This window comes from Mobula hypostoma, chromosome 11 (assembly GCF_963921235.1).
Source record: "Mobula hypostoma chromosome 11, sMobHyp1.1, whole genome shotgun sequence".
Lineage (NCBI taxonomy): Eukaryota > Metazoa > Chordata > Chondrichthyes > Myliobatiformes > Myliobatidae > Mobula > Mobula hypostoma.
This window is the reverse complement of record NC_086107.1, coordinates 10238039-10254286: the sequence shown is the minus strand read 5'-3', so window position 1 is coordinate 10254286 and position 16248 is coordinate 10238039. Positions and strand designations below refer to the sequence as shown.

General features: G+C 41.3%; 1 protein-coding gene across 3 annotated transcripts in view; it reads right to left on the bottom strand.

Moving 5' to 3' along the window:
• Positions 1-6357: 6357 nt before the first annotated feature.
• Positions 6358-16248, bottom strand: part of LOC134353583 (uncharacterized) — a 98183-nt gene continuing 88292 nt past the window's right edge. Inside the window, exons 17-19 of one of the 3 annotated variants that reach the window (XM_063061666.1) lie at positions 12564-13992; positions 7920-8016; positions 6358-7251 (exon numbers count right to left, since the gene is read on the bottom strand). In XM_063061666.1, coding sequence (XP_062917736.1) covers positions 7246-7251; positions 7920-8016; positions 12564-13992 — 1532 coding nt within the window. In that variant the 3' untranslated portion in view covers positions 6358-7245. Of the gene's footprint in view, positions 7252-7919; positions 8017-12563; positions 14038-16248 lie in introns of all 3 variants that reach the window. The other 2 variants (XM_063061667.1, XM_063061665.1) reach the window with 2 other exon arrangements.

Below are 16248 nucleotides of genomic sequence, written 5' to 3'. Positions count from 1 at the left end.
AACACCACTAGTCACCGGCAGCTAGCCAGAAAAGGCTCCCTTTATTCTCACTCTTTGCCTCCTGCCAATCAGCCACTGCTTTATCTATGCCAGAATCTTTCCTGTAATACCGTGGGCTCATAGCTTATTAAGCGGCCTCATGGTTCCACATGGAAGGTTCAATCGTTAGGCATTAATATTGAAGTAGTAAAATGGATTCAGCAGTGGCTGGATGGGAGACGCCAGAGAGTAGTGGTGGATAACTGTTTGTCATATTGGAGGCCGGTGACTAGTGGTGTGCCTCAGGGATCTGTACTGGGTCCAATGTTGTTTGTCATATATATTAATGATCTGGATGACGGGGTGGTAAATTGGATTAGTAAGTATGCAGATGATACTAAGATAGGTGGCGTTGTGGATAATGAAGTAGGTTTTCAAAGCCTGCAGAGAGATTTAGGCCAGTTAGAAGAGTGGGCTGAAAGGTGGCAGATGGAGTTTAATGCTGAAATATGTGAAGTGCTACATTTTGGTAGGACTAATCAAAATAGGACATACGTGGTAAATGGTAGGGCATTGAAGAATGTAGTAGAACAGAGGGATCTAGGAATAATGGTGCATAGTTCCCTGAGGGTGGAATCTCATGTGGGTAGGGTGGTGAAGAAAGCTTTTGGTATGCTGGCCTTTATTAATCACAGCATTGAGTGTAGGAGTTGGGATGTAATGTTGAAATTGTATAAAGCATTGGTGAGGCCAAATTTGGAGTATTGTGTACAGTTCTGGTCACTGAATTATAAGAAAGATGTCAATAAAATAGAGAGCGTACAGAGAGGAGATTTACTAAAATGTTGCCTGGGTTTCATCTCCAAAGTTACAGAGAAAGGTTGAACAAGTTAGGTCTTTATTCTTCGGAGCATAGAAGATTGAGGGGGGACTTGATAGAGGTATTTAAAATTATGAGGGGGATAGATAGAGTTGACGTGGATAGGCTTTTTCCATTGAGAGTGGGGGAGATTCAAACAAGAGGACATGAGTTGAGAGTTAAAGGGCAAAAGTTTAGGGGTAACATGAGAGGGAACTTCTTTACTCAGAAAGCGGTAGCTGTGTGGAACGAGCTTCCAGCAGAAGTGGTTGAAGCAGGTTCGATGTTGTCATTTAAGGTTAGATTGGATAGGTATATGGACAGGATAGGAATGGAGGGTTATGGGCTGAGTGCAGGTCGGTGGGACTAGGTGAGAGTAAGAGTTCGGCACGGACTAGAAGGGCCAAGATGGCCTGTTTCCGTGCTGTAATTGTTATATGGTTATATGTGTGGCACCTTTATCATGTGCCTCCAGGTACCCTGAGAACTCATCCTTAATAAGCAACTCTGACATCTTCCCAACCACTGAGGTCAGACTAAACGTCCTATAGTCTTCCTTCTTGAAGAGTGAAGTGACATTTGCAATTTCCCAGTCTTCCAGAATGTAATGATTCTTAAAAGATCATTCCTAATGCCTCCATGATCTCTTCAGCCACCCCTTTCAAAACTTTGGAGGGTACACCATCTGGTCCAGGTGACACATCTACTCTCAGACCTTTCAGTTTCCAAAGGACCTTCTCTCTAGCATGTATACCCAGGCTCAAGGAGACCTATCCCACACCTACACTACTGGTAGTTCCCTAGTATGATAAAATGGACACTTGACTTCAATCTACTGTTATGACATTGCACTTTATTGTCTGCCTGCACTGCACTCTCTCTGTAACTGCAACTCTATATTCTCCATTGCTATTGTTTTCCCTTGTATCAGTTCAGTGTACTGGTAAGTTGAAATGAGGTGCACGGGTTGCATGCAAAACAGATTTTCTTTGTACCTCAGTACATGTGACAACAATAAACCAATTTAAATTGTACGATGGTCTTTGTACAAGAGTGAGAACAAGAATGACGCAGGGCCTTGATAAGATTACATTGGGGTATTTTGTGTATTTGTGGTCCTTTCAACATAGAGGGAACACAGTGAGATTCACCGACTGATTCCTGAGACTGCAGTAGTCCGAAGAAGACTTGAATCAACTACACCCACATTCACTGGAGTTCAGAAGAATGAGAGATTGATTTCACTGAAACATAAAACTAGATCAGGGCTGGACAAACTGGGTGGAAGGAGAATGTTTCCCCTGCTCCTGTGCAATATCTAGAAGAAGAGTGTGTCACATCACTGGATACAGGGCAAGACATTCAAGACCAGCATGGGAAGAAATTACTTCTACTAGCAAACTTGTAAAATTCTGTATTACTCAAGGCAATGGAGGCTGAATGGATTTAAAGGAGGAAATAAGATTCCAGACAAAAGACAGAGAGAGAGAGAGAGAGAGAGAGAAACAGAGACAGACAGACAGACTAGATTAAAGAATCTCCGAGATTCTCGGAGGTGTGCTGATGAAGGGTATCAGCCTGAACTCAGCAGGTATAAAGAGATGACATTTTGGGCTGAAACTCTTCATCAGGATCTGAAACGTCGACTCTTTATTCCTCTCTATAGATGCTGCTTGACCTGCTGAATTCCTCCAGCATTTTGTGTGTGTTACTCTGGATTTACAGCATCTGCAGAGTCACTTGTGTTCAAGGGAATTATTAAAGAATATTAGAAATATTAGACATAAGGAGAGGTTGGACAAAATTGTTTTTTTCCCCTTTTAGAGCACTAGAGTCTGAGAGGAGACCTGATTATGGTTTATAAATAAGATACATACACTGCATAGTCACAGAATTCTACAACACAAAAACAAGTCCTTCAGCCCATCTAGTCTATGCAAAGCTGTTTATCTGTCTAGTCCATCGATTTGCATATGGATCATAGCCCTCTATACATCTCCTATCTATGTACCCATCCAAACTTCTCTTAAATATTGAAATCAGACTCATATCCACAGATGAGCTGGCAGCTCATTCCACATTCTCACCACTCTTGAGTGATGAAATTCACTCTCATGTTCCCCTTAAACATTTTACCTTTAACCCATGACCTCTAATTGTGGTCTCATCCAACCTCAGAGGAAACAGCCTGTATGCATTTTTCCGTTATATGCCCTCTTAATTTTGTATACCTCTATCAAATCTCCCTCATTCTTCTACATTTTGGGGAATGAAGTCCTAACTCAAATGTTCCCTATAAACTCAGGTCGTCAAGTCCTGGCAACACCCTTGTAAATTTTCTCTGCACTCTTTCAATCTTATTGACATCTTTCCTGGTGGTAGGTGATCAAAACTGCACACAATACTCCAGCTTAAGACTGACCTACATTTTATACAATTTCAAAGTAATATTCCAACTTCTTTACTCAATATTTTGACTTTGAAGGCCAATGTGCCAAAAGCTTTCTTTACAACCCTATCTACCTGACACCACTTTCAAGAAATTATGGATCTGTATTCCTAGATCCCTGTTTTACCATACTGCTGTGCCCAACCACTCACTGTGCAACTCCTATCCTGGTTTATCCTCCCAAAGTGCAACACCTCACATTTACCTGCACTAAATTACATCTGTCATTTTTCCAGCTGGTCCAGATCCTGATGAAAGCTTTCTCACTGTCCACTATACCCCCAATCTTGGTGTCATCCACAAAGTTGCTGATCCAATTTACCACCTTACCATTCAGATCATTGATATAGATGACAACCAACAGACCCCAGCACCAATCCCTGTAGCACACTGCTAGTGTACACTCTCTGAGTTCTCCTGTGAAGCCAATGTCTAATCCAATTTACTACCTCATCTTGAATGCCAAGTGACTGAACTTTCTTAGCCAACCTCTGATGTGGGACCTTACTAACATTCATGCCACGCCTTTATCAATTTTCCTGTTCACTTCCCCGAAAAACTCTGTAAAATTGGTTAGGCACAACCTACCATGCACAAAGTCCAGTTGACTATTCCTAATCAGTCCCTGTCTATCCAAATAGTTATATATCTGGTCCCTTAGAATACCCTCCAATACTGATGTCAGGCTCACTGGCCTATAATTTCCTCATACACCTTGTCGAGTCCCGGGGATTTGCCTCAAGACAGCAAACAACTCCTCCTCTGCAATTTGTATACAGTCTATGAGCTCTCTGCTGTTTTGCCTCACTTCTTTAGGCTCTGTGCCCATCTCCCAAGTAAATACAGATGCAAAAAATCCATTTAAGATATCCCCCATCTCTTTTGGCTCTATGCATAGGTGACTACTCCAATTTTCTAGAGGACCAGTTTTGTCCCTCGCTATCCTTTTGCTCTTAATATACCATTTCTGTAGAAGCATTTGCAATTCCCCTTCACTTTGTCTGCCTTCTTTTAGCCCTCCTGATTTCCTTAAGCATCCCCTTGCATTTCTTATACTCATTTACTCCTTCTGGCCTATGCCTGCTGTGCACCTTCTTCTTAACCAGGGCCTCAATATCTCTTGAAAAGCAAGGTTCCCTAAACCTATTATCCTTCCCTTTTATTCTGACTGGAACATACAAACTCTGTACTCTCAAAATCTCACTTCTGACGGCCTCCCACTTACCTTTGCCAGAAAACAACCTGTCCCAATCCACACTTGACAGATGTTTTCTGATACCTTCCTCCAATATAGAATCTCAACCCGAGGACCAGACCTATCCAGTTCCATTGTTACCTTGAAACAAATGGGATTGCAACACTAGATGCAAAGTGTTCCCCTACTCAAATTTCTGTCACCAACCCTGTCTCATTCCATAATAGGAGATCTAGTATCGCACTCTCGCTAGTTGGGATTTCCATGTACTGATTAGAAACTTTCCTGAACATATTTGACAAACTCTTTCCCATCCCACACTTTTACAGTATGACTCATTAGATGATCTCTCCATTCTTTTCTGACTGAGCACTGCCATATTTTCCCTGACCAGTAATGTCACCCCTTCCCCTTTAATCCCTCCCACTATCATGTCTAAAACAACAGAACCCTGGAACATTGAGCTGCCAGTCCTGCCCCTCCTGAGACCAAGTCTCATGAATGACTACAGTGTCATAATTCCATGTTGAATGGTGCCCTAAACTCATCCACCTCTCCAATACTCCTTGCATTGAAATATACGCAGCTCAGAACATTAGTCCCACCATGCTAAACCTTTTAATTTCTGACTTTGTATGTAGGGTGAACAATATTTTTCCCACAACCACTCTGGTTCCCATTCCCCTGCAACTCTAGTTTAAACCCCACCCTTTCCCCTGTGCAGCACTAGCAAACCTCCCTGCTAGGATATTAGACCCCTCCAGTTCAGGTGCAAACCGATACTTTTGTACAGGTCTCACCTTTCCTGGGAGAGAGGCAAATGATCCAAAAAATTTGAGGCTCTCCCTCCTGCGCCAACTCCTTAGCCACGTTAAAAACTGTATGATCTTTCTGTTTCTAGCATATGGCACGGGTAGCAGTCCGGAAATCACAACCCTGATGGTTCAAAAGATGCAGTGACAGGTCATTCAGGTGTTTCTGTTTATGTTCCAAAGTTTAAGAGACTATTAAGAAAAGATTATCCAACAAAGTATCAGTATTCACGTCAGGTTATTGCTATCATTTTAGCCTTGGAATGGGCCGAAGAAGTACACCCTGATTATGTACCTCTGTGCGCTTGTGTTTTACCAAGCAGCTTTCTAATACACTATACTTGTGGTACACTTCACATGTGATCTCTAATGAAAGGAAAATGGCAACTTGGGATGCCTGTAATAAAGGCTCACATGATTTACTCTGGTATGTGTATTTAAGCAAAGTTTGTAGTGGTTGCTTAACAGCTATGCTAGACCGGTAGTAAATATTGAGCAATGCCTTACTGAAACTGATGAGTAATTGCTGGCCAATCCATATACATGTTAGCACCCAGATTTACACATTTACTCACTACAGAAACCTCACATTTGCCTTTATATCTGGTTTATATAATCTTTACAACAGTTAATCTAGTTAGTCTCCCACTATCACTGCACTGCAAACACTTTAAACTACTTTTTATAATACTGTCCTGATGAAGGATCTTGGCCTGAAAAGTCAACTCTTTATTCCTCTCTACCTGTACTGCTTGACTTGCTGAGTTCCACCAGCATTTTGTGTGTGTTGCTCTGGATTTCCAGCATCTGCAGAACCTCTTGTGTTTTTAAAATGCAGTTTACATTGCAAATACATCCTGGTATCTATACATTTAGGCACATTTTATTCCATATCCATACTTAACCTCTAACTTTATTTTTATACATTTCTTTATTCTTTATTATTGTTGTATGTTGTTGCATGTCGTGCTCTGACCAACACACCAAATACCTAATACATGTAAATGAATAAAGTTGATAATTGATATTTGACACGCACCCCAATTTTCTTTCCTTTGGGTCTAGAAAAATCTCTGCCCCATTATTTTATGTAACACCATCTCAGTGGAATAAATCATATGTCCATTCCCTACTGAAAAGAGTGAAGGATTTCTGTGTTGTACACAAATAAATTTATTCCTGAGAAGAGCCATTTAAACACACTGCTGCAGGTACAGAGATAGGCAGCAGTACTCTACACTAAAATTTACAAAACATGTTTTTGACATTAGCGGTGATTACTCCTCAAGATTTTTTAAAACATTTAATACATAAATAACAAAATAGAATTCATATACCTCTACAATCCATTAATAGTTCTAGCTAATCAAATTGAGAAAGGCCACCTTTTCAAAAGGTCTTTACAAAAAAAAAGCATTCCAAATGCAGTTTCACAGACAGGTAATAAAGTACGGTGAATGCAACACTAATTGTAAACCTTTCCTGAATCCATATACTAAAGTAAACACAGGGAAAATCTAATATTCACAGTTTAGCAGCTGCTTGCCAAAGCCACAGTGTGTTTAAACACACTTGAATCTTCATTGTGTGTTCCCAAATGGAAACCTCACTCAAAACAGTGTACACAATTTATAAATTACGATTTCTGGTTATGTTTCATTCTCTTATGATATCATGAATTCTGCAAGCAAGGTGATGCAATCTCTATTTACAATTTACAGTCTCTTTAAGGCAGTTTACAAAACTGTTTCGGGTCAAAATAAAAGTGTAATAAACATAACTTTATTCAAATTCTTATTGAAAATTCTCTATTCACACTATATAAACCTGAGTTTAAGCTCCCACTACAGAAATGGTCCCTGGCTACAGTTTCATTTTTCAGCTGTAATACTACAATAGTATCTTCAGTGCTTTCCTGAGCCACTTCCACTTGCAGGGCCAAGATGTTTGTTCAGGGCTGAGGAGAGAGGGGAGGAAAAACAAGAGAAAATACATTAAATGTAGGCTGCTAAATGTTATTATTTCTTTAGAGATACAGCACAGTAATACGCCCTTCCAGCCCAATGAGACTGTACCACACCCATGTGACCAATTAACCTAATAGGAATGTCTTTGGAATGTGGGAGGAAACTAGCGCACCCAGAGGAAACCTACATGGTCATGGGAAAAATGTAGAAACTCCTTACAGACAATGGGGGAGAATCTGAACTCAAGTTTCTGGCACTGTAATAGCACCACGCCAAATTACTACGCTTTCTTACTGCCAGTTCAGGGGTGAAAACTCCTTGTTAATGAGAGAGGTCAGAAGAGAATGGCCAGACTGGTTCAAGCTGACAGGAAGGCAATAGTAACTCAAATAACCACACATTACTACAGTGGTGTGCAGAAGAGCATCTCTGAATGCACAACACGTCAAACCTTGAAAAGGATAGGCTTCAGCAGCAGAAGACCACACTGGGTTCCACTCCTGTACCTAATAAATTGGCCACTGAGTGTAAATGACCAATGAAGCAGCCTTGGTGTGTGAACAGAGAAATTAATGTTGGCTGGCCAGTAAGCTTGAGGCTTCCTGCGCTTCAGCTATTCCACTGGATCTTCACTTTAGCTACCAGTAGACACACTTACCTGGTTCATACAAAGAGGGGGCACTGTTTTATCTTGAGGCTGCGTATCAGGGTCCCTTCTCCCCATCTGTTTCAACACTGGATATTCGGGCAACAGACTGTAACAAAACATCTAGTTTCAATTTCTCATCTTGAACAGTATTTGATGAGCTTTGTCTGTTATATATACATCAAAACATATAGGGAAATACATTGTTTGGGTCAACGACCAACAAGTGCTTCCAACACCAACATACCATATCCACAACTTACTAACCCTAACACATACTGTACATCTTTGGAATATGGGAGGAAACTGGAGCATGTAGAGGAAACCCATGCAGTCATGGGAAGAACATATAGTGGCAGAATTGAATCTGGGTTGCTACCACTGTAAAATCCTTACACAGACCTCTATACTACATTTATACTTTATACCATGCTACTTGTAAAGAAAAGGAGAAAAGAGCATCCATTACGTGTCATTATTACTATCATAATCATTGACTAAAAGTCCAATACTTTAGACATAGGAACAGAAACAGGCTATTCAGCCCACTGAGTCAGCTCTGCCATTCCATCATGGCTGATTTATTTTCCTTCTCAGCCTCATTCTCCTGCCTTCTCCCTGTAACCTTTAACTTCCTTCCTAAACAAGAACCTAACAAGCTCAGATTTAAATATACCCAATGACTGGTCTCCACAGCAGTCTGTGGCAATGAATTCCACAGGTTCACCACCCTTTGGCTAAAGAAGTTCCTCATCTCTGTTCTACGTGAACATTCTTCTGTTCTGTGGTTGTGCCCTCCGTTCCTAGACTAACTCACTGTGGGACACAAACTCTCCACAACACCTACTCTATCTAGGCCTTTCAATATTTGATAGGCTTCCTTGAGATTCCCCACTTATTCTTCTAAACTCCAGTGAGTACAGACCCAGAGCCATCAATGCCCCTCATTCATTAACCCTTTCATTTCCAGCATCATTCTTGTAAGCCTCCTCTGGACCCCCTCTGATGCCAGCACATCCTTTCTTAGATATGGGGCCCAAAATGTCCCATTATAACACTTAGCACCGGTATAGATAGAGATAGAACAAATCCTCATGCAATAATTTCTATTGATTTTCAGTAAATCCAGATGATATTCACTTCAGGCTTATAATTATTTAATTCTAATTTATGTTTGTAGATACAGCACAGTAACAGGCACTTCTGGCCCAACAAGCCTGCACTGCCAATTACACCCGTGTGACCAATTAACCGGAGCACCCGGAGGAAACCCCTTGTGGTTACAGGGAGAACTCCAAAGCTTCTTGCAGATAATGGCAGGAATTGAATCCCAGTCGCTGGCACTGTAAAGTGATGCAATAACCACTTCATTACCATGCCGCCCCAAACAATAAATAATTATTTGATCCATGAATCTTATATTGACATTGAATCACTGCACTGCTGGAGAATGTTTTAACACCTTCAGCTCCCTTCTCCATTCACACATTAAAACAAACACATATGATACACTATATTTAATACCAGATGAACATAGGCATTGCCAGAACACCACACACAAAACGCTGGAGGAACTCAGCAAGTCAGGTAGCACCAATGGAAATGAATAAGCAGTTGGCATTTCAGGCTGAGACCCTTCATCAGGGCTGAAAAGGAAAGGGGAAGAAGCCAGGAAAAGGTGGGGAAGGAGAAGCAGCTCAAGCTGGCAGGTGATAAGTGAGGCCAGGTGAGGGGGAAGGTGGGTGATGAAATGTGAATCTAGGCGGGTATAGGTGGACAAGGTAAAGAGCTGAAAGAGGAGGAATTGATAAGAGTGGACCATGAGAAAGGGAAGGAGGAAGGACTCCAGAGGGAGGAGATGGGCAGGTGAGGAGAGGAGAAGGGAAATCTGAATGGGGAATGATAAAGGGGGAGGTGGGGTGGAGGAAGAAATTACCGGAAGTTAGGGTACCCCAGGTCGGAGGTGTTGCTTTTCCAACCTGAACGTAGCCTCTTTGTGGCAGTAGAGGCCATGCACCAGCATGTTGGAAATGGGAATGGGAAGTAGAATTAAAATGGGAGGCCACCAGGAAGTCCCTCTATTGTGGCAGACATTACTAGATTACAGATCCAGAGACCTGAACTAGTTATCTGGAGACAAAATAAAAAGTTGGGGCAATTTAAATCCAATAAATGAAGAATTAAAATCTCTGCTTGCCCAGTTTGGCCTTAAGATCCCACACTCTCAGCAATGTGACCAACCCTGAACTGTCCCAAATCGTTAGTTAAAAGGCAACTAGGACTGCACAATTAATAAGCATGAATGAAAACAATTCTCCTATTATAATTTGGGCAACTTTACATACGTAAGGAGCCAAAACTATTTCCATGTATAAACAAAAGCACATTGTAGTGGATGCCAGGAATGAGAAAATCCCCATTATATTTATCCTTCAAGGGACAGCAGGATGTTTTAACAAATCAGGACTTGTCAAATAATGAATAAACAAGGGTACCCCATAGCACCTGAATAGTTTTCAATAGAACAATATTCCTGTCCTGTTATGAGAGTGATCCCCAAAATGAAAGGATTAATATATGAGGGGTGTTTGGTGGCTCTGGGTCTGTAGTCGCTAGAGTTTAGAAGAATGGGTGGAGGGAAGAAGCTGTCTCATTGAAACCTATAGGATACTGAAAGGCCTAGATAGAGTGGATGTGGAGAGGAGGCTTCCTTTGGTGAAGGGAGTCTAGAACTAGCCTCAGAATATGAGGACATCCCTTTAGAACAGAGTTAAGGAGGAATTTCATTAGCCAGAGAGTGGTGAATTTGTGAAATTCATTGCCACAGACGGCTGTTGAGGGCTAGTCATTGGGTATATTTAAAGCAGAATTAATAGGTTCTTGATTAGTAAGGGAGTCAAAGGCTACAGGACGAAGGCAGGAGAATGGGGTTAAGAGGGAAAATGTCAGACATGATTGAAAGATAGAGCACTCAATGGGCCCAATGGCATAATTCTGGTCCTATGTATTATGCTTTATTTGGTTGCATTCGTCAACTTCCAAATGACTGCGGATTCCAAAACCCGCAGTCATTTGTCTCCACAAGGTCTTCCAGCCTCTAACTCTCCCTCCACCCTCCATGGTCCAGCTGCCCATCATCCCACTCCTCAGTCTGGTTCCACCCACCACCTTCTAGCACCCGTCTTCCTCCTCTTATACTGGCCACCCCCCCTTTACACTGGGCAGGTTATCAGAGAAGAAAGGCTTAGCGAGATATGGGCCAAATGTGACCATCTCCGGAAGACCCCTTGGCGGCATGGGCAGGTTAAGATGGAGGACCTGTTTCCCTGCTGTATAACTCCATAATACACTCAGTCTTGACAGAGGACCTCAACCTGGAACATCAGTTATCCCTCTGGCTCCACAGATGCTGCCTGACCTGTTGAGTTCCTCTAGCAGTTTTTATTTATGCTATCAGAACATTAGTTTCCACCATAAATTATCTACCAGGTTACTTAATTTTATCTGTAGAGGGAAACCAGAAGCCAGAGCCAGGTTGGTCAAGTGAAGTTGCATTCAAAGTCTTTGGACTGTGTTCCTTATGTGGCAGCTGTAAATCTCAAATTTGAGAGAGGATTTAGTTCATGAAAGCCATTAAAAAGATATGGGGTAAAAGGCAAGTCAATAGAGTTTAGGCCACAATTCAGCCATGACTTCATGAGAACCATACTGGGCTAAGTAGGTTGGCAGGATGCTAACCTCTTATTTTAACGTTAGTTAGGTTTGTTTTAAAACTGAAGGAAGGAACACAGAAGGATCATTACACATTGGTGATTGACAGTGAATAAAAATTATTAGAAAAATCCCACAACTAATTTTGAACAATGTTCACAATACAGAGAGCATAGAAAAATGGTGTAAATGTTAAAACATTGCTCAAGGCAATGAAAACCTCTATAAAATTAAATTTTTGTTACTATATGTTACAACTCTATTAACCCAATAAAAGGAAACAAGTTATCATATTGTACAAGATGGCATTATTCTGCTGTAAAATGTTGTGCTGACCACTACACTACCATGCCGCCCCTGTGTTGCACCAATTCAGTGGCTAGATTTCTTATATTATATTCTTACAATATAGAAGACCCATTCAATCTGCAAAGGCTTTTCAAGCAATTTCAACAATCCTAATCCCCCACTTACTTCCTTGGGTGAGCTTTAGCAGAATTTTCTGATGATAAAGTAGAAGGCAAATGCCTCTTAAGGAAAGTTAGGTGACAAAAGGAATCACTTAATTAAAACCTGGCAAATAGGGTTCTTTCAACTCTATTTAAATACGGCACAACAAATTCTTTGTATAACATAAATGAGCCAGCAAAGAAAAGCAGCTTTTCTTTTCCATGAAGAATCAGCATTAATGCCATTCTGAATGGCCCTCAAGATCACAATGGTGAGTTATATTTGTAAAACACAGCGTCACTTTTGCAAAGACACTCCTGAGATGCCTTTAAACATGGAATTCCAGAATCTTGACCCAATGACCAAGGAACAGATGATATTTCCAAGAAATATAATCAATCACTTGCCTCTATTTTCAAGAAACCACTCTGTTAAAAGCATTCTATTTTAATCAGGATCATATCGCATTTCAAAGATATTGCAAGTTAAACTCACTTTCTCATCATGTAGAGATCTCCACTTGCATTGAACTGTGGTCGCTGTACAATTACAGTTCCAGGGTAGGGACAGGGTTTTGTGTCAGACTGACTGAACAACTGCATTCCAACAGGACCATGGTTCATCACTGGAGGGGGTACCATGTGGCTGGAAGTTGAAGTTATTACTGAATGTACACGGAGAAGTTGTGGATTGTACGCCTGGCCATAAGGAAGCCTCTGTACATTATGTGATGGGGCATTAGCATAAAGTGCAGGATGTGGAACTTGATGCGAATAAATTCCACTAGTTATTTGACTATTATAAGCTGTAGAAGCCAAGTGAATAACTTGCTGCCTTTGAGATGCATTTTGGACGTGGAGATCTGAACACTCTTGCTGCCTACCCTGCTTGTTAGCTTTCGGACTATTGTCTTCCATTTTGGATGTTGGAACTCTCCTCTCATCAGCCTCAGTTTTTAGTTTCTTTACTGAAGCTTCTTGCAAAGGTTTGGACTCATTTCTTTCAGGAATTAGCTGGTTGGAAAATCTATCAATTCTGTCTTTCCGATGGGCATGTGATTGCTTGCTGCCTTCTCGTAAGAAAATGAGTGGGGACTGCCCGTATAAAGGAGACTGCCCTGAAAGGTAACCTCTCTCAGGTATTACACTGGAGTGAACTGACTGCTGAGGGCGGTAGTTAAGACTACTTAGCTGGGTGGCAATTTGCTGTGGTGTGGGATGCTGGTAAAAGTGGGAGGGTTGACCTTGCATTGGATGAACCAACATAAAAGGGGGAGCATGCTGGCCAAATGAATGGCCTGGTGGCAGGCTGTCAGGACTACACCCCAGATAGTGCATGTAGGCTGGCACGGGTCCGAACTGGTGCCTCATCTCAGGGTGAGTGAGAACAGCTGGGTTCCTTTGGTGCATGCCACCAACTGCTTCAGCGCTGCCATTAGACAAATCCATAAGAGCATTTGCATTATTTGGTAACTTTAGTTTGAGATTTTCCACTGACTTTGGGTCTTTTGTGCTGCGCTTTTCACTGACAGTAGAACACTTTTGCAGGGATGCAGCTTCACATTTGTCAGAAGGCAAACTGGGCCGTTCCATTTTCTGACTGATGAGATTGTTTTTCAGCTCAGCTTCTGTCCTGACCAACTCTTTATGTGCATCAGAGTTGACGTGTCTTTTCTCGGAGTCTTCTGCCTTTGAAAGCACCAAATTCAACATCTCCTTTGATTTACCATCTGAGTCTTTCTCCCCAGATGCATTGTTACCAAAGCTTTTCTGTTCCTTTTTAAATGCTACATTTCCACCGAGTCTCTCCAATTCACTGCTCTCCAGGAAAGAGTCCTGCCGGTGTAGATTAGACGCGGCCGAGGTATTTAGAGGAATGACTTCATTTGAAATGAGGTCCTTGTTCTTCAAGTGATGATGCTGATCTGCAGGAAACACAGTAGTGTAGGCAGTCTGTTTTAGCAGTGCACCTTAAGGGGTTGAAAGATAGTAAACAGTAAGAACTGAAATGGTATAATTCAATCTTAATCTTAAGAAGCTAAATTTACTCCAATAAATTATACATCTAAAATAAGATTCAAGTAGCGAAAGCTACCGTCTGGAGTTCTATGATTGTTCGAACGTCAAAGCTTAAAAACGAAATGAAATTTGTATGGATTTAAATAGAAATTGGTGTAGGTCAGCTTTCTGGGTACTTTAGGAAAGGGTTTAAAGAGAAGGGCCTGGAGAACAGATGCACCAGTTTAATGTTCATCCAATAAAGTTATGCTCAGAATTTGATTTTCAATGAATAATCTCTCTTTTAGAAAGATAAATATTTCCCTGACCCTCTTAAAAATACACTAAATTTGTACTTCTCCATGAACACTTGTTCATATTTTACCATGTTTTCTCGAGAAAACAAGTACATTAATAGAATGGAATCAGAATCAGGTTTAGTATCACCACCAGTTTGTTAACTTAGCAGCAGCAGTACAATGCAATTTTTATATATCTATAAAATAGTTAAAGATCATGCAAAAACACAAAAAAAAAGGCGAGGTAGCGTTCACAGATTCAATGTCCATTTAGAAATTGGATAGCAGAGGGGGAAAAAGCTGTTCCTGAATTGCTCAGTGCATGCCTTCAGGCTTCTTTCTGTACCTCCCTCTTGACGGTAACAATGAGAAGAGAGCATGTCCTGGGTGATGGGGGTCCTTAATAGTGGACGCCACCTTTCTGAGGAGACACTGCTCTTTGAAGATGTCTTGGATACTACAGAGGCTAGTACCCATGATGGAGCTAACCAGTTCTACAACTTTCTGTAGCTTCTTACAATCCAGTGCAGTAGCCTCCTCATACCAGGGGGTGACGCAGCCTGGTCAGAATGCTCTCCATGGTACATCTGTAGAAGTTTTCAAGTGACAGATCAAATCTCCTCAAACTCCTCATGAGACATAGCCTTCTTTATAGCTGTATTTATATTATGGGACCAGGTTAGATCCTCAGAGATACTGACACCTAGGGACTTGAAATTGCTCACTCTGCCATTTCTGGTCCCTCTAAGAGGATTGGTTCAGGTTCCCTTGTCTTACCCTTTCTGAAAAGGCAATTGCAGTTGGAATCATTCTCTCTCTCCCATCCCCATTGACCTGGGGCTTACAGGGAAAAACTAAATTTTAATCTTTAATGAACATATATCACAAAACAACAGATGTCCTAGCTCTGACCTGTGGTTAAAGACTTCCAAATAGCATCCTTCCTCCAATGTGTTTTTCCTAAAATATATCTTCTATGGCCAAGCCAGATGTAAATCCAATCTAATAAATCTCCATGGATCCCATGTGACTTAGATTATCCTACCATAATGAATCTTCTTGGGAGCTTTTAATTTTTAACAACATCAAAAAGACAATCAAATCGGTAAGAAATGCACACGTATACTAATGTCATTCTACAGATATGCAGTAGAGAGTATCCTAACAAGCTGCGTCCCTGTATGACACGGAAACTGCACTGTGGCAAACAGGAAGGCTCTACAAGGGGTAGTCAAAACTGTCTACTGCATCACTGGCACCAGCCTACCCGCCATCAAGGACATATATACAGAAAGATGCCGAAAAGGGCCAGTAACATCATGAAAGATCCCACCCACCCTGCTCATGTACTGTCTGTCCCATGCCTATCTGGAAGGAGGCTATGTAACATCCAGGTCAGAATACAACAGACTCAACCTGAAACGTCGACTGTATTTTTTTCCATGATGCTGCCTGGCTTGCAGAGTTCCTCCTGAATTTTGTGTGTGTTGCTTGGATTTCCAGCATATGCAGATTTTCTCTTGTTTGGGACTCAACAGCAGTTACTTTCCCCAAGTAGTAAGGCTGATCAACACCTCCACCCACTACTCCACCCCTCCACAAGACCAACCACCACTACTTTATCTTTCTTGTCACTCACCTTATGCACAGACACTCTTGTGCCTAGCATCACTTTATGGACACACAATCAATCTATGTACATAAGCTATCTTATGTATTTATATTTATTGTGCTTTATTATTATATTTTTTATCTTACTGTGTTTTTTTTATGCTGCGTCAGATCCGGAGTAACAATTATTCTGATTTTCTTTACACGAGTACTAGAAATGACATTAAACAATCTTGAATCTTGAATGACTTGCCCTGCACAAAACCATTTCTG